Source organism: Hippocampus zosterae, chromosome 9, assembly GCF_025434085.1.
Source record: "Hippocampus zosterae strain Florida chromosome 9, ASM2543408v3, whole genome shotgun sequence".
Classification (NCBI taxonomy): domain Eukaryota; kingdom Metazoa; phylum Chordata; class Actinopteri; order Syngnathiformes; family Syngnathidae; genus Hippocampus; species Hippocampus zosterae.
Genome location: NC_067459.1, coordinates 22,185,789 through 22,203,794, shown reverse-complemented (window position 1 = coordinate 22,203,794; position 18,006 = coordinate 22,185,789). Strand labels below are relative to the sequence as shown.

The window sequence follows — 18,006 nt, the reverse complement described above, 5'->3', positions numbered from 1 at the left end:
ACAATCTGTGTCCTTTCATGACTTGCGGAACACTTATGAAAAGTTGACTATTATTGTGAAACGCAAATCGGAAGTCACTTCGGTCTTGCCGGGTCGAACCGTGCTCCGGAAGTAATCGTCCCTTCTGGTGACGCTGCATTAGACTGCCTTGGCATGGAACTGTTCAGTGAGTGAATGAATCGTTGCTTTGTCATACCTTGAAGTCGTTTTCAATTTATTTAATGGCCATCCAATTAGGTATGCGATGAGGTGCTGCACTACGCCGACTAAATGGGAAAGTCGCTCACAGGCGTCTGGATCAGAGTGCCGCTTCCTTACTGTCGTTAGCTAGCTTTCGCTGTGTAGCGAACGTCTGCAATGGAAGCGCGACCAAATGAAAAGCATCGTTGTGTTTATGAATTCATATCGAAACGTACATGATCAATGCGGTGGAGGGCCAACTTTTATTTGTGTGTGTTCACAGGGCTTTTCGGGTTGGTGCTCCTCAGCCTGGCACTCGCTGGAGCTCAGACGCTCACCCCGGGTCACTACCTTTCCCTGGCCGATATTTCTCGACTTCAAAATCTCCTAAGCGAGCCTTTCACAGACCTGGAGTCGGCCTACTACTCTGTTGTCGGCCTCAACAAACTCGGAGCCACTGTTCCTGATCACGAGGCACGTAAAGCCTTTGGAATCCTCATCTTTGATTTTTGGCCACGTCTCGCCTGACATTATATACTCATTACTGCTTTGAATTTTCTTTATTTTTTTTTTTTGCCTTGATCTAAATTAACGAATGGTTATTTTATAGGAAGTATGCCAGTTCCTAAATTCCCAGCTTGATCCCACCAATGTCGATTCAGTCTTCTTTGCTGCGGAAACCAGCCAAGTCATATCTGGATGTGAGGTATGGGCACATTTGCCCCCGGGCTCATTATTTCACAGATTATGCCTTCAGGATGTCCAGAATGTGGTCATTTGAATTTTGCAGGTTATTTTTGTACAGCCATATTTGGTTCTGCTCCTGAATAAGAAAAAATGGGAAACGCAAATAAATCGTCTCCCACTTAGGAGTTGTCTTCTGTCTTAAAGAGACAACTCAAAGCACCACATCGTTTGCCACTGACACAAAACTACAAAACCCATTTCAGACACCACTTTTAAGTTGTATAACGTTAATGTGGCAGATGCAGTGTCGGTTCCGGTGATGTTCTTTATCAGAAAACCAATGATGGAATGCAAACTATTGGCGACCTACCGGTAATCCTTTTTTGTCACTGCTTAGATTCATGTGACCAATGAAACCCGAGATATCCTTATGGCTGCTGTCAGTGAAGACTCCACCATGTCTCAGATTCACCGGGCTGTGAGCTCGCTTAGCTCTCTGGGGCTTCCTCTGACCTCTCAGGAGGTCGTCGGCGCGCTCACAGCTCGCATCAACAAGGAGGACAATGTCGTGGCGTAAGTTGGTTTGGGGAAATGCAGTAGTTGGGCTTTGGATGTGACCGTTTCTTGCATCTGATTATTTTGTTGTTGTTTTTTGACAGCATTACCTTAGCTCTGCAAACAGCCACCCGCCTTTCTCAGCAGGCAGAACTTGGAGGAATACTTGAGGAAATTGAGGTGAGGGCTTTAACATCCACCAGGAGGCGCTGTGGCACATGTCTTTGTCGACACACCAAGTGTGATTTCTTTCTTTCTTTTTCTTTTTTTTAACTCGCAGGATCTGACAGCACGTTTAGATGATCTCGGTGGTATCTTCCTCCATTTTGAAGAGGGGCTCGAGGCCACTGCCACGTTTGTAACGGCTGCGTATGCCCTGTCAGATCATGTCGATATGGAGCCACCATTCAAACAGGTAGGATTTATTTTGACTGTTCTTTTGTTTTGTTTTTCTTTTGTTTTCTGTTGTTTTGTTCTTGATTTTACTGCTTGGTGCTTTCTACCGCCTTTATTACGGATTCGTCTTACTGTTTATTGTGTATGTTAAATCGCTCCATGTACAGCACTTTGTATGCAGCGATGGCTGTTTGAAAATGCTCGAGAAATACTCTTGACTTGACTTGACTGTTTTATGCCATCGCTAGACACAGACTGATCTAAAGGAGGACAACCTTATAATTAGAGCAGTACAATGCATGTAAAAAATATAAATATTTTTAGAATTGTATTCATCATAAGCCAACTAACCACTTATTTCTTAAAGTAATCCGGTGAGATTTGACTCAACACATCTGAATGTGTTTAAAAGAATATCCACATTAGGTAACAATTGGTAGCGTAAATGTCCTGGACTAACGACCAGCGCGGGCCGAATGTGGCTGCAGGTTGTCACTGAAATTATTTGTCCACCTTCTTCTTTCTACAGGACCAAGTTATTCAGCTGGTGAACTCCATTTTCAGCAAGAAGTCCTGGGACTCTCTGGCTGAGGCCTTCAGCGTGGCAAATGCTGCCGCCACCCTCTCCGGCAACCGTTTTCACGTTCCGGTGGTCGTCAACACTCACGGCCCGCCCACCGTGTCGCACAGGCAGCCAACCCTGCAGGTAGAAACGCGGGACGCCACCAGCAGTACCGGTCCGCGTTGCCCCGTTGAGTTACCTGAGTCGTTCTGTTTCTCTCGCTCGTGGCCCAGATCCTCGTCACAGACGTCATGTCTCAGCCTCTGGCCTCAGCCAGCGTGCAAGTGGAATCTGCGTATGCCGTGGCTTCCAAGAGCATCATTCTCGGCCAAGCGCCATTCACTCTCAATGAGTAGGTGTCCAGAAGAATGATCTCTTTATCCCCCAAACTTCAATCCACTGTTCAGGTGGCATTTTCTTTGACATGAGCGCCTTACATTTAGATTGATTAAACGTTTGAGTGTTAATTATGTTAGGATCAGTAATCTACGTTGGACCTCAGATCATTATTGTGTAAAATGTGTATTTGCTTTTCAGTGGCATCTTTGAACTGAACTTCATGTCCCAGCAACCAGCCAGTGGATACTACCAGTTTACGGTTTCAGTAACCGGTGACAGCCGCTTGATTGCCAATCATGTTGAGGTGAGAGTTCAGGTTCCATTGGGCTTTTATTTAAAAAAAAAAAAAAAACATTGGGATCCTGAGATTTGGCTACAGTTTCACGGGCCGTGACTGAAATTCAAAAGATTTTTAAAAGATGAATGCGATTTGTGGCTGTCTCATCTGAATGAGTTACTTTTGGAAAATTTACAAATTGTACCCCCCAAAAAATTAATAACTGACCATCCACCCCCCTCCCCCACCACCACCTTTGGAAAAAATGTTTCTCTCAATGTGTGGACAGTTCATTTAGGACAGTTGATGCTCCATTATTCGAGCCTCTGAAGGTTAGCCTGTTTTGAGGGAGTGGTCCTTTCTTAAGAAAATGGGTGCCGGCTCACTCCGTTATGTACGGTAACTAAATTCGATGGGCGGGGGCACAGCAGGGCGGCTCAACGGGCCAACGGCTTGCGCTCACGGAAGCCAAGTCCAGTGCCAGGGGGTGGAAGCAAGCGCCCGTGACCACAATAAAAGTACATTTTTCATAATACAATACAATACAATACATGCTGATTTATATAACGCTTTCACAACAGCGGCAGCTGTAACAAAGCGCTTAACAAAACGGTTAACATAAAGCAAAATAATAAACACAACACATAACATAAAACACGGACAGTCGTGCAGTCCTAACCACTTTTCCGTCACACGCTTTGTTGTTTGAAGCGGTTTGAGATGAAAGAGGAGAGAATCAAAGTGTCCTTTAACCAGTGGATCAGAGACGTCATGCTCAAAATGTGCACAAGTCAGCTACAAGCTAAGTTTAAAAGTCAACAAGAAGTTGTAGCATCCATTGACAAAAATAAAGAAAAAAGGAGATTGGTTCACTTCTCCTGTCCCATAGAAATCCATTTCAATTCCAAGTGGCGACTCTCGGTTCCAAATACGCATCGGCGCTCTGCGCCAACGCGCCTCTCTCCACATCCTCAACTTCAGCAGCCATCCATCCAGCCGCACCAACGCCGATAAGATGCCCCCTTTAGAATCATCATTTGTGTCCGGCCCTAACACAACTTTGATTATTCCTCGCTTGAAGCATCGGGGGTTGTACACGTGACGTAATGTGACTTTTTTGTTGTCACGCCATTCATGCGCAGCTCAAAGTGAAAGTGTCGACGGAGGTGGCGGTTACCAGTATGGACCTCTCCGTGGTGGATAAGGACCAGAGCATCGGCACAAAGACGACCAGGTGGGAAATCGACGCACGCTACACTTTTTTACCTTCCGCCGGGGACTCGACGACTTCATGTTGTTTTTAAAACGAACCAGGGTGGAGTATCCTTCCAAAGCGGCGAGCTCGTTCATTGCTGACAGTCACCAGAACTTTGCCATGGCCTTCCAGCTGGTTGACGTCAATACCGGAATGGAACTTACGCCCCATCAAGTACGTCACCGATAATGCGGGTCATGAACTCTGTAGCTCGGAAATTGATTTTTTTATTCCCTCTCGCAGACTTTTGTCCGGCTGCACAATCAGAAAACTGGCCAAGAGGTTGTTTTTGTTGCCGAGCCCGACGCCAAGGGTCTGTACAAGTTCGAGTTGGACGCAGCAGAGCGCAAAACGGAGTTTGCGCTCATCTCCGGGACATATTCCCTCTATCTCATGGTTGGCGACGCCACACTGGAGAACCCCATCTTGTGGAATGTGGTGAGTCCTCGTCATGGGACGGCAAATCACGTCTTGCCGATCGCGCCCGACGGTGACCTTCCAACCGCCGGTGTGTTCAAAGGCCGACGTGGTGCTGAGGTTTGCGGACGAGGACGCCCCAGTCAGCATTCAAGCCAAGACTCTTTACGTCCCCAAACCGGAGATCCAAGTAAAAGCCCGTCCTCCGTAATTGCTTTTCCGAATGACTAATCAGACATCCGATTAGTAATTGTGAACGTTCTCCCTGCCCTGCGCAGCACTTATTCAGGGAGCCCGAGAAGAAGCCTCCGACGGTGGTTTCCAACGCGTTCACTGCGCTCGTCCTGTCTCCCCTCCTGCTTCTGCTCATCCTGGTAGCAATGCACCTCCTTTTCGTATTGTTATGCTCAGCAGGTAAGCTGATGGCAAATGTTTGCGATGGAGCCGAGTTACCGCCGGGCGGGCGACCACCAGTCTCATTTTTTCCTTAAGAGAAAATGGCTCAATGGTTCTTTTGAATCATTGAAGAACTGAAGATCAAAGAGAATGCTTTCAAAGTTTGAATATCAAGCACAATTTTAAGTACCCCCCCCCCCCCCCCCACTCCAGAATGATACAATTGGAACTCTCCTCTCCTTTGCAGTGGATTAAGCTCGGGGCAAACATTTCCGACTTCAGCTTTTCTCCCAGCACTATTCTCTTCCACGTTGGACATGCAGGTGGGTGTCGCTTTCAAACCGTAAGCATTCATTTTTGTTTTGGACCAATACGCCCCCCGCCCCTCTTCACAAAATACCGATGTATTGCTTTTTGTCGATATAATCTCTAAGCTCAAAACCACGGGGGACCGAGCCTTCTCTGTCGCCGCCCCCACCCTCTGGAACGCCCTACCACAACACACCCGCAACTGTACTGACCTCCAATCCTTCAAATCATCCCTAAAAACTCACCTGTTGCGCTATGCTTTTAATACCTTTTAATCTCTTTTACCAATTTTCCTTTTGTTCATCCAAATGTGCTTTTGTAAATGATGTATGCTTGTTTTAAATGCACATTTTTATCCTGTCTTTTTATGCTCTTGTAAAGTGTCTTTGAGGGAGATGAAAAGCGCGTTCAAATAAAATGTATTATTATTATTATTATGGGAAAACGGCGGATTTGCACGATTTAAAATTACCACAATGTTCATGTTCAAATGTTGCCATGATTTGATTTATTATTTTTTTTTTTTTGCCTTTTCAGCTCTACTGGGCCTGATGTACGTCTACTGGACCCACTTGAACATGTTCCAGACGCTTAAGTACCTGGCAATTATCGGCGCTATAACATTCCTGGCCGGCAATCGCATGCTGGCACAGAAAGCAGTGAAGAGGTAAATGTGTCAATGGTGTGGTTGGCAAAAAAAAAAAAAAAAAGATGCCTTCAAGCGTTCCTGATCCTTGAGAGAGGGAGAGCAATCATTCCTTGAGATGTTAAGTAGCGGTACTCTAGCGCTCTGAGGCCTCTTGAGAGTTCTTGGGTCCAAAATAAGCAAAAGTGCTGTCCTTGTGGCTTGGCCCGCAACGCTTTATCACCGTGCCAGGCTCTCTCCTTCCTCAGGGAAAACACCTTTCTGCGAGAGAAGTGGTGTGAGTGGGCAATTTGTTGTAGAGCCCAGCAAAGCAATCTAAGTGAGCAATTTGTCACTCGCGGCGATGCGCGGAGATCTTTCTTTTGCTTCTCCCTCCCTCTTGGTGGTCCTCCTTTTAATCCTTTTCAGACAAGTATCCAACTCCAACTAATGAGTTCTCTTCGAGGACGCCCTCGTTGCCTGTCACTGTCCTCGTTGGTCTCCTTTACCCACGTGCTGCTATCTCTTTACTGCTTTTACAGGATTGCCGCCGAGCAAAGTAGTAGGTTGGCAAAGTATCGGAGCCTTCGATAAAGCGGCCCTTTTTGTAGCCAAAGAGCTGGTTGTGCTCCCAAGTAAGGGTCATTGTATCTGCCGTTGCATCCCTTCTCATGGCCGCCAGCATGCGTGGCAAGTGTGCCGCTCTCCCGCTCACTCATCCTCATTTTTCGCCTTCTCATGTGCTCGCCAACTTGCCGCTTTGCCTTGCCCTTCTCACTCCCGTGAACATTGCAACCGCCGAATAGTCCTCCCTCCATGGTTTTGACACTCTGACCTTTGCCATTTGGTTTTTATTTTTATTTTTTTTACATGATCTGATCTCGGATTGGTGTGTTGTGAGCCCAAGTCATCCACATTGTTGGCATTGTTTTTAGTTTTATGCATGTTTGGCCTTTGGTTTTCACAGTCTTCCTGATTATAGTTTAAAAAAAAAATAAGCCAGTGTGTTTTGCTCCTGAAGAGAACCTGAGTGAAATCACTAAATGTGCTCTCTCTCCCCCCCCACCACAGAATTGAGAAAAAATAAGATACAGACACTGAAGCAGCACACTTTTCCCCTTCTTGGAGTCGGACACCAATACATCCCCATCGCACAGCATAACAGTTGAAGAATACGTTGCTGAATGGAAGGAAATTCAGAAAAAGTTCAAAGGTCTTGGCGATCGGATCAGTTCTCTGCGACTGCTGCGCTGTGTTGACACGCTGTTGATCATTGCACTTCATCTTCCTGTGAGATTATTTTACTTCTTGTACAACATGCCAGTGTTGTCAGTGTGCTCTGATTTTTTTTTTTTTTTACTTTTGTTGTTTCTTGGTGGAAGTCATTATTGATCAATTCTTTACACCTCTCTGCAGTTTTTGCTCGGTGTGTCAAAGCTGCTCATAAACCCGCCAGCACGTCTGACGGCTGATCCTCACTCATTACGACTTTGCAGTACTGTTTTTGAGTGTGTGTCAAGGTTGAGCTTGTTTCGTATTTCATACAATTTGCATCCCCACGATAAATTGTTCAATTTGAGGGCATGTTTTTTCTTAAGAAATAAAGACACGGAGGTGAATTCACTTGGTTTGTCTTTTGTCGGTATGAAAGCACGCATGTGTCGATCAAATAGATGCCAGCTCCTTGGGGGTTGTCCCGAAAAGAATTCAGTCGCTCTTTGACTGCGAGTAGACAAAAGCCACGAGACTGTTTTCTGACGCCAATCTGGGCAGCAGATAATTGGGAGCCAAGGTTTGAGCCACCGTCCCTTCAGATGCTGGACAGGTTACTTCTTGAGCATGTCTCGAGCAGAAGATCATTTATGAGAAAGTGAATTGTTTGTCAAAGTTATTTGTATTTTATTTTTCTTAATTCCATTTCCTTGAATTTGCCCCTGTGAGGGAGAATGACCACAATCGCATACGGTCCCGGGACTTTAGTCGTGACGGTACTCCAGAATGTGTGTATCCCAACCTTTATTTACTAAAAATTCACGTCGTCAATGTGAACTGGGTGTATTTCGTCAACCCCAAAGCTGTTGCAGCATTTTGTCGAATGGATGGCAACAGGTGCATTTAGAGGTTAGTTGCATCTTCTGCCATCTAGCGGAAGAGCATGAAATTCATCTCATCTCATCTTCCGAGCCGCTTGATCCTCACTAGGGTTGCGGGGGGTGCTGGAGCCGAACAACCATCCACGCTCACACTCACACCTAGGGACAATTTAGAGTGTTCAATCAGCCTGCCATGCATGTTTTTGGAATGTGGGAGGAAACCGGAGCACCCGGAGAAAACCAACGCAGGCCCGGGGAGAACATGCAAACTCCACACAGGGAGGCCGGAGCTGGAATCGAACCCGGTACCTCTGCACTGTGAAGCCGACGTGCTAACCACTTGTCTACCGGGCCGCCTGAGCATGAAATTGTTGAGGGATTATTTGTAGAAAGTCCTCATTTTTAGACCACTTTAATGCAATTGGATCATTTCCCACATCCAGCAAACTAATCAATCAGGGCATGCAAATGTGCCACAGCGCATTGTTTGGGAATCACCGTTCTAGATGTTACTTTCCTTGCCGTGAATGGGTGGATCATATCAGTCGCAAGCATGTTCCCGGAACCATATTGTGAGTGCTACTGGAGTTTCCTCGTAGCTTCAATGAGAATTAAAAATAGCATTTCGTATTTTTTGTGTAGAAATGGAGGTACGAGTAAACAAGCAGCGATGGTTTTGTGAATGAGCACATGCTTCTTTCATCCTTATTTGTTTGTCCTCTCTTCTCCGCAGTCTGTCGGGAACAAAGAATTGAGTTACTGACACGTCGTTCCGTTCTCTGCTTGCTGCAGAGTGTCGCAACTGCTTACCTGAGCCTCATGGCATTTCATGAAGTCCTCTGTATCGCTGATTGCTCCGGATGGAAGTCAGATCTTCTTTGTAGGTTCCTTCGTAGACATCGGCCTGGCGTTTCATATAGCTCTCACTTTCGTCTCTGCCAAAAAAGAACATCAGTGAGTCACGGGCACACAATGGCCACAATAATATCTTCCGTTGTGCTTTCACATGCCGGATTTGCACACAGTCTCAATGATTTTAATTCCCCAGGTAAAACCTACCCGAGACGTTTTCCCATGATGGTCTGAAGAAACTTCCTGGCAGATATTTGGCCCAAGACTTTCCTGTAACTGTTTGTAAAGATGGCGTCAGCATGGCGACCCAAGCTGAAATTAGACAAAATGGACGCAAAACATAAAAATATGATGCATACTCCCCGAACATCCATTATCACAATTTAAATTTGACAATGCAAACCACTCATTGGCAAAAATAATGAGCAGGCAGTAACCGGAAGAGGAAGGTTTTAGACAGGCCAAGACCATTTATGGACTTAAACCCAGTAGAGCATGCATTTTAACCGTTCAAAGTGAAAAATACCAAAGAGAAGAAAACGCATCACAAAAGAAAAAAAGAAAAAAAATGTAAATAGAATCACATGCTTCATGCAATTATTGCTCGCAAAGGATTTGTTACGAAATATGAAGTTATTCCTAGGCCCGTTACAAATACGCTACCTTCTACGTTATGTTCCAGATCCGAATATGAATACCTGGAATTAAAAGCTGAAATGCTCTTCTCTTCTCAAATTCATAAAATCCAAACATTTTCCATCTACAACAAAAATGAAGGAATTGGCCTCTCTGTCCAATGCTTCTGGGGGGGGGGGGGGGTTAGGGGGGGGGAGTGTGTGGTACTGACCGTAAGTCTGTTCTCTCTTGGGCAGAACTTGTGTCTTCCAGCTGCTCTGGATTCTTTAGCGAAGATGTCATCAGGATGGATGTGTCCCTCTGGCCAAACCTGAGAAATACAAATTAAGCAATTAACAGCCAAAAAAAATAAAAATCACTGCATTCATTCGTATCAACGATTCCTGTCAATTTTTTTGATGATGTAAACATATTTTAGACTAAGAATATTTCATAAAAATCTTGCAGTTGAAAAAAAAGATGCCTCATTTTGCAACTAATAGCAAGATTAAGGTGTAAATACAGACATCCTGACCCTTTTTAGCATAACTATTTCAGGGGGTGCAGCGCTGACATGCAATTGTGTTTAAAAAAAAAAAAAAAGAATGAATAAATAATAATCCTTTGCTACAACAGGTTGGCAAGTATCATCTCTTTGCACTTTTACATAAAAAAAGAAGACATATGATCTACCTGTTTATCTCATCCATTTTCTTCATCTCATCCATTTAAAAAATTAAAATGTAGATACAATAATATATGAATGGAAATGATAATCCAACAACACCCATGTGATAGTCATGAAAGGAATTTGAAATTGACGCTGTGCATCATTAGGGAGATGAGTTTGGTACTGCTTACCTGATGGAGGGGTAGAGTGCGGATCCTGATGCAGAAAGGAAAAGGCAATAAAAGAGCAACAATGCAGCTTTCTCCATCACAAAGGTTGTCTTGCAGAAGAATGGCGAGCTTGGGGGGGGGGGGGATGACAGCAGCAGAAATTAAATTAGAAAAAATGCTGAGACTCAACTTTCCTTTCCATGAGCGGCAACTTCTCTGCAACGGGAAGCTTATGGGTGCAGAATTGAAAAGACAAACACTTCTACATCTTCAAGATTACCAAAGCAGACATGACACTATTATTATTAGTATGATTATTAAAATGGCTCCCACTGACTTACCTATATCTTGTGTGTGAGTCAGGAGAGTTCTTGCCGTTTCCTTTATGCGTTGCTACTCACTCTCATTATCTCTCACGACCACAAAATACTGCAAGACTGAAGAGGTTTTCCCAGCATCCATGGTCAGTTTATACTCAACCTCGCAGTCACTCCCACATCACACTTGATCACTCCCCCTTCTTGACTTTGCATGCTCGCTCTCTGAGGCTCTCATTGTCACACTACTTTTGAAATATATTGCTAGGCCCATACAGGAGTATTTTGTTAAGACAAAAAGTACAGGTTCAATGAAAATAAACAGTATTAAATCAAACAGGGTTATCAAAACTATGCCTCAATGAATATAATGTTTAGGTTGACACCCGCTTTTATTTGTATTTTCCTCAGTGGAAAATAAATAAATACAATATAACTTGATTGAAGCAATATGAATTGCTTCATTTTAATCCTAACCTTTAACCTTAAACCAGCTCTAGTCCTACGAGCACACGCATACACACAGAAACACTATCTATCTATCTATCTATCTATCTATCTATCTATCTATCTATCTATCTATCTATCTATCTATCTATCTATCTATCTATCTATCTATCTATCTATCTATCTATCTATCTATCTATCTATCTATCTATCTATCTATCTATCTATCTATCTATCTATCTATCTATCTATCTATCTATCTATCTATCTATCTATCTATCTATCTATCTATCTATCTATCTAGATATATACACATTAAACAATATATAAATTTATATATAAATATATATTTGTATATAGTGAGAGAGAAAGAGTTTTTGTTTTTTGGGCGATCGGGGGGCATATGCAAAACAAAACTCAGTTTAAACCCCGATGGGAAGTTCATGAGTTTTAAACGCTTACTCTCATTTTAATTTGGCATTTGATCTAAACACCGGAAATCGAAAACCTGCTACAGGATGATGAAGGACAGTCGTACTCGACGGACGTTAATTGCAGACGGACTGCAGGGGGAAACATTTGTGTGGCGGACAGCTCCGACTGCAAGAGGCTAACAAATCAAACATGAAACAAATTAGGAATTTAACTCAACTCTTTTCGTCTCCCAAATGTTGGACACCTTTCAGGTGTTTACAAGTCAGATTGTTCTGTAATTCAACCGGCAGTGTAGTTAGTGCAAGGGAAAAGCGGGGAAGATCGGATCATTTCAAGACTCGAATAACTTCCGGTCCAGGTTTTCATGATTTCATCCGAGAACTCCCTGGTCATGAAACCACATCAACTTTATACAAAGAAGTAGAATACCAACACGAGTATCTTTCTGCTGACTTGGAGCTGGGGAATGCACGAAAGGGTAATTTGAAATCTTAACGCTACTTTGGAGGAGGATGTGCAACCCAATGTTTTGTCTTTTTACAGTCTATTTTGAAACCTATGGATGTCAGATGAATGTCAATGACACGGACATTGCCTGGTCCATACTACAGAGGAGCGGATATCAACGCACGGGACATTTACGCGAGGTAGGGCTTTTAGTTATTCACGGTTTTAACACCAGTTAACGACTTAGTCAATCATGACTCATCTTCTGTCATCTATATCCGCAGGCAGATGTGGTCCTTCTTGTAACGTGCTCCATCAGGTATAGCCCATCAACAAATGATCGCGATTCCCATAAATGTTAGCAACTGATTGCTTATCTATCGCTTTGTGATTTGATTCAATTTCAATCGTGTGTGACAGAGAAAAAGCCGAACAAACCATCTGGAACAGACTGCAAGAGCTGACAGCCATGAAGAATAAGCGCCGTAGGAGTCCAACGCCAATGAAAATTGGCATCTTAGGTGTTGTTTTTTCCCCCCCCCACCCTACAGCAACATTATATTTATTATTATACTGATTTGTAAAACTGAAAAAGTGACAACACTTTTTTTTTCTTTAAAGATTTAAACTTTCAGCAATGTCGAAATGATCCCCGCAGAATCATGTTAATTGTGTTTGAATTTTCACCACGTCTATTTTTGTACCAACTCACCCGTTGAGGTGTCAAGTACGGTATACATTCTGTCTCCCTTGACCTCAAGTAACTTTTGGACTAACACTTCACACATCCAAACTATGATGGCTGAAAAGAGGAAGTAAGGCACTCCGGCTAATCACGCAATTTGCATAAAATGCAAAATATCGGTCAATCAGATCAACGGTATAACTAGCGATATGTGTTGGCCATGTTGTTCCAACGTGGTTTGCGTGCATCTGTCGATCAAGGTTGCATGGCTGAGAGATTGAAGAAGGAGCTTTTGGAACGAGAGAAGCTCGTGGATGTCCTGGCCGGGCCAGACGCCTACCGGGATCTTCCCCGTCTGTTGGCGGTGGCCGAGGGAGGTCAACAGGCAAGCAACGTGCTGCTTTCGTTGGAGGAGACCTACGCTGACATCATGCCCGTCCACCACTCTCCTCGGGGACGCAGTGCCTTTGTGTATGTTTTGTCCACAGGAAAACATTTCCTCGCTCGTTTGATTCCTTCACATGATCTGCTCCACCGATGTCCCGCAGGTCCATCATGCGGGGCTGTGACAATATGTGCACTTACTGTATTGTTCCCTTCACCCGGGGCCGCGAAAGGAGTCGACCTGCCAGCTCTATTCTCGAGGAAGTCCGTATCCTCTCTGATCAGGCATGTGAAAAGTTGTTCAAATCAAATGGGATTCGGACGTGGAAATATTGATTCGATTGATCGGTGTGGAGTTCGATGTGCGTTGCCTTTCCTTCCAGGGAGTGAAGGAAGTGACATTGCTCGGTCAGAATGTCAACAGCTACCGAGACACTTCTGATGAGACGTTCTGCGGTGCCATTCCGACCAGGCTGAGTCGCGGCTTTAAGACCGTGTACCGCCCAAAATTGGGAGGCATGCGTTTCTCTGAGCTGCTGGACAGAGTGTCGCAGGTCGATCCCGACATGAGGATCCGATTCACGTCACCTCATCCGAAGGACTTTCCTGATGAGGTAGCTTAGAGTTTGTTGTTTCACTCTGGAACCTGCTAGCCAGTTATGAATGTTTTTTGTTTTAGTTTTTTCCTGAATAATTTTTTGCAATTTATATTTTTTTTTTCTAAAAAAACATTACCGGTACCCGAAAGCCATTCTTCTTAAAACAGAAGAAATAAAAAAATAAAAAATAAAAAAACAAGAAATATTCCAAAAAAGATAAGAAATACTCTGAAAATAAAAAACGAAGAATTTATTTTGAAAAACGGAGGAAAAAAATTATATAACTCTGAATTTTTTTTTTCCAAAAACAGAACAGATTTTTCCGCAAAAGAGAAGAAAAAAATCCATAAAACAGCAATAAATATATTTGAAAAAATATAACAAAAACCTTCAAAAATTACTCGTACAAACGGGATTTTTTTAATCAACTGAATGCTACATGTTTCTTTCTGTAATACAAAAAAAAAGTTTTTCTCCTGTTACTGTAAACTTTACCTTTAAGTCAACTCTGAACTCCATAGTTGACTGAGGATTGATCAGCTTTCTCATATCTCCGCTCTGTCTTTGTGCGCGCGCATGTGTGTGTGTGTGTGTGTGTGTGTGTGTGTGTAGGTTTTGCATCTGATTGCGGAGCGAGAAAACATTTGTAAGCAGATCCATCTACCAGCTCAGAGTGGGAGCAGTCAAGTCTTGAAAGCCATGCGCCGGGGGTGAGTCACTATATTTACAATTGCAGGAAAATGTATGCACGCCCGGTTTCTACATCACTCATATTACCGTCAGACCTTTTGACAACAATAAGCTCCACCAAACCAGATGCTCCGACCTGCACATTCGTTCTCTTGAGATCCTACCACAACATCTCAGTTGGGTTGAGGTCAGGACTCTGACGAGCCTCGAATGCATATTTTTGTCTGCGGAAGTCATTCGGTTCTAGAGTTACTTTTCTTCTTTGGGCCGCTGTCCTGTTGCACAGATTTTTTTTGTTGCAGAAATCCAGATTCAAATGATGGTTCTTGTTCTACAAATCGCAGGTACACGAGGGAGACATACCTTGAATTGGTGCAGAACATCAGGAATGTCATTCAAGGTAGGCGACAACTCATGACCCACTTTTCATGCTGTCGGCGCGGATGCGAGTATGAATGGTCGTCTCCGCGTCAGCGCCGACACTGTCAGGTGATCAGCCTCGACCGGGGGGGACGTGCGATTTAATTGATGGGCTGCGGTTTTTTGAGAGTGCTACTTTGGGTGCATTTCCCATCGGCTCTTAAAGGTTCTGCCAGGTGCCCATCCACAGCCGAGGTTTCCCTCTGTCATCTGGAATAGTCTTTAATTAAAAATGGTAATACTGTATAGTACAGACTGAACGAGTTCCACGAGTGAAGGGGTGCGAAACTCATTTTTGTCGCGGGCCAATAGTTTATTCAACGATTGAAGTCACTGTAATGAGGGGGTTTGATAACAAGAAAATACAAAATCTCCCCTATTTATTACATATTTATTACATATGAGAATTTGAAATTTTGCTACAGATTAATTTTTTTGGTGGGTACACCAGCACAAAGTTAGGTGCGACCAAATTTTCCGCTGCGTCATCTTCAACTGCGTGGCTTTAGCTGTTCACTCCCTTTTTTGAACAAAATGACTCTTTAGGGAAGGTCAGACATGAAAATCGCTCACCTTTTGGGGACATTTTCTCTGTTGAATTCCAAACAGCTGACCTGCCTAAATTGTGGCGATGCGCTGAAAATGAAATGTGTGTGTGCGCAGGACGGGAGGCGTGAACAGCTTGCATCACTGTTTTTTTTCTTTTCTTTTTTTGTCACGGACAAAGGGAGGAAGTGGTTGTCCTTAGAAGATATTCAAATTTTTCGCAGTTGACGTCACGCATCATTTGTGTGTGTGTGTGTGTGTCAGGCGTAAGTCTCAGCAGTGACTTCATCTCGGGCTTTTGTGGCGAGACGGAAGACGATCACCGGCAGACCTTGTCTCTCATCAGAGAAGTAGGCTACAACATCGGATTCCTTTTTGCCTACAGCATGAGAAAGGTGAGCAAGTCGCAGAAGTGACAAGCCGCCACCGTAACATCATCATTCTTTGGAATTTGGTCTTTTTTTTGTTGTCCGTCTTCAGAAAACCCATGCGTTCCATAACCTTCAAGATGACGTGCCGGTGGATGTGAAGCAACGTCGGCTGGCGGAGTGCATCGCTGTGTTCAGACGGGAAGCTGCGAGGGTCAACGCCGCTCTCGTTGGCAGCACGCAACTTGTCATGGTGGAGGGGGTCGGTCAAGTACTCATGGCCCCCGTGCATAAGGCTCAGTGTGGTCCTGTTTTGGTTTCCTTTTTGTTCTTCTGTCAAAACCGATCCCACTTTTGAATATATCGCTCGTTTGATCCAACAAAAAGCGTCAGAGTGGGCGGCGCTCTTTTTAACTTGAAGTGTCGTCGATAATTGTTCCGTTGCAGTAACACAAGCCAAAGAGTTTGAGGCATTTCCTGCTGAAAATCGAATCAAGTACGCGATACTTTTCGGCAGTCTTGCCAGGGGAAAGTGTGTACTTCGAATAGCTGGGCATCATTTGGTCTCATCAAAAAATGTTCTAATCGCAATGTTCTTTTTTCAAATATTCCGACTGCGTATCAGTCATTGCTTTGTGCCAACGACAGTCACTGCAAGTTTTTCCATATTCTCATGCTGCATTCGAATGATATTGTCATCCGGAAAGGAGCCCTCTTTTTTTTTTTCTTAATTTGCAAAGCCAGCAGATGTTTTTAGAACCGTCTAAATTGATTTGCGATGTGTAACAAAAGCTCACTCTCCGCGCAAGGCGCACATGTTGTACTGGGTTAACGTAACCTTACCGAGCAATAATGCTCATGGCGCCATTCTTTCATTTTTTTTGTTTGTTTGTTTGTTTGACAGGAGAGTAAGAGATCTGCCAAGGAGCTGTGCGGCAGAACAGATGGCAATATGAAAGTGATCTTCCCAAGGGAGGATGTTGCTGTTCATCCTGCCGACTCCAAGGCGGCTGCAATCAATGTTGGAGACTACGTGCTAGTGAAGGTGAACACCAGTGCACTTAGGTCTGTTTTAAGGGCTGTAGACAAGGTGGTGGGTCAGGCTGGGGGGGGGGGGGGGTGTCACAAAACCCGCAGACTTCCGCTAGAAAGCGGGGGAAAAAATTGTCAGTAAAAGCTGCAGGAACATCTGGAGTGGCAAGTGCGTGCCGACTCCTACTCGGTGAGTTGTTTAAATGTGACTGGACGCAGGGTGTGCACACTTGTGCAACCACATAATCTCAATTTTTACTTCCCATCTCGAAATTCATTCATTCATTCATTTTCCGAGCCGCTCGATCCTCACTAGGGTCGCGGGGGGTGCTGGAGCCTATCCCAGCTGTCTTCGGGCAGTAGGCGGGGGATACCCTGAATCGGTTGCCAGCCAATTGTAGGGCACACAGAAATGAACAACCATTCGCACCCACACTCACACCTAGGGACAATTTAGAGCGTCCAATCAGCCTGCCATGCATGTTTTTGGAATGTGGGAGGAAACCGGAGCACCCGGAGAAAACCCACGCAGGCCCGGGGAGAACATGCAAACTCCACACTGGGAGGCCAGAGCTGGAATCGAACCCGGTACCTCTGCACTGTGAAGCCGACGTGCTAACCACTGTAACTACCGGGCCGCCCCCATCTCAAAATTGTTTCTTTTTTTTTGGTATTTGGTATGTGAGCTTTAAAAATAGACGGGAGCTTGATGCCAAATGATTAAGGCCCCAAACTGTTTCGCTGCTTGGTGATTTGATCGCAATTGTCAACTCGTAATAATCTAGGTTTGATAAGGCCCATGTATCATTTTTGTGAGAGACATCGAGAGAACCGTGAAGGATTTGAGTGATCAGCAAACGTCCCCCTTTCGTCTTCTGCAGATCACGTCGGCCAGCTCGCAGAGTTTGAGAGGTCAAGCCTTGTGTCACAGACATCCCTTGATCCAGTCGGCGCTTCCGTCCAGCCATTCATACGAACATTTGCCCCGCCATCCGTGACTGCCGCACGCCCCTTCCCGTGATGGCCGCTCTTGACAAGTCAGGAAACAAACGACGATCTTGTCGCAAAGGTACTTCAACTATCCTGGTCACTTTTGGACCACTGAGTCCCTGTTGATCTCGTTTTGGATTGTATTCGGTTTGTGTTGCGCAAGTTTCAGAAATTTACTCGATGACAATGGCTACTATTAATAGTATTGTATGGATACCCGTGGCAGTAAAAAAAAAAAAAAAAAAAGC

At 44.4% G+C, this 18,006-nt stretch overlaps 3 protein-coding genes across 10 annotated transcripts; 2 read left to right on the top strand and 1 right to left on the bottom strand.

Moving 5' to 3' along the window:
- The first annotated feature begins 82 nt into the window (after nucleotides 1-82).
- Nucleotides 83-7,617, top strand: rpn2 (ribophorin II). Of its 8 annotated transcripts, none has more exons than XM_052075385.1 (18): nucleotides 83-166; nucleotides 464-654; nucleotides 791-886; nucleotides 1,265-1,440; nucleotides 1,527-1,602; nucleotides 1,703-1,837; nucleotides 2,348-2,524; nucleotides 2,614-2,732; nucleotides 2,918-3,023; nucleotides 4,139-4,230; nucleotides 4,311-4,425; nucleotides 4,495-4,689; nucleotides 4,772-4,858; nucleotides 4,947-5,042; nucleotides 5,312-5,387; nucleotides 5,911-6,040; nucleotides 6,541-6,639; nucleotides 7,070-7,617. In XM_052075385.1, the coding sequence occupies exons 1-17, from the start codon at nucleotides 154-156 to the stop codon at nucleotides 6,590-6,592; spliced, it is 1,932 nt and encodes a 643-aa protein (XP_051931345.1). In that variant the 5' UTR covers nucleotides 83-153; the 3' UTR covers nucleotides 6,593-6,639; nucleotides 7,070-7,617. The 8 variants fall into 8 exon arrangements, with proteins under 8 accessions (XP_051931345.1, XP_051931343.1, XP_051931346.1 ...); XM_052075383.1 differs by having other exon boundaries at nucleotides 127-237; nucleotides 464-658; nucleotides 795-886; XM_052075384.1 differs by lacking the exon at nucleotides 83-166 and adding an exon at nucleotides 207-237 and having other exon boundaries at nucleotides 6,541-6,633.
- Nucleotides 7,618-8,210: 593 nt separating this feature from the next.
- ghrh (growth hormone releasing hormone) lies at nucleotides 8,211-10,866 on the bottom strand. Its single transcript, XM_052077319.1, has 6 exons — nucleotides 10,740-10,866; nucleotides 10,420-10,527; nucleotides 9,791-9,889; nucleotides 9,151-9,255; nucleotides 8,902-9,026; nucleotides 8,211-8,825 (listed from the first exon to the last, which is right to left on the bottom strand). Exons 2-5 carry the CDS (start codon nucleotides 10,494-10,496, stop codon nucleotides 8,909-8,911), a joined length of 399 nt encoding a protein of 132 aa, XP_051933279.1. The 5' UTR covers nucleotides 10,497-10,527; nucleotides 10,740-10,866; the 3' UTR covers nucleotides 8,211-8,825; nucleotides 8,902-8,908.
- Nucleotides 10,867-11,701: 835 nt separating this feature from the next.
- Nucleotides 11,702-17,958, top strand: cdk5rap1 (CDK5 regulatory subunit associated protein 1). Its single transcript, XM_052076088.1, has 13 exons — nucleotides 11,702-12,075; nucleotides 12,141-12,244; nucleotides 12,329-12,363; nucleotides 12,465-12,565; nucleotides 12,990-13,200; nucleotides 13,278-13,402; nucleotides 13,501-13,727; nucleotides 14,325-14,422; nucleotides 14,747-14,802; nucleotides 15,633-15,763; nucleotides 15,849-15,998; nucleotides 16,641-16,781; nucleotides 17,650-17,958. Exons 1-13 carry the CDS (start codon nucleotides 11,787-11,789, stop codon nucleotides 17,764-17,766), a joined length of 1,785 nt encoding a protein of 594 aa, XP_051932048.1. The 5' UTR covers nucleotides 11,702-11,786; the 3' UTR covers nucleotides 17,767-17,958.
- The last annotated feature ends 48 nt before the right edge of the window (nucleotides 17,959-18,006 follow it).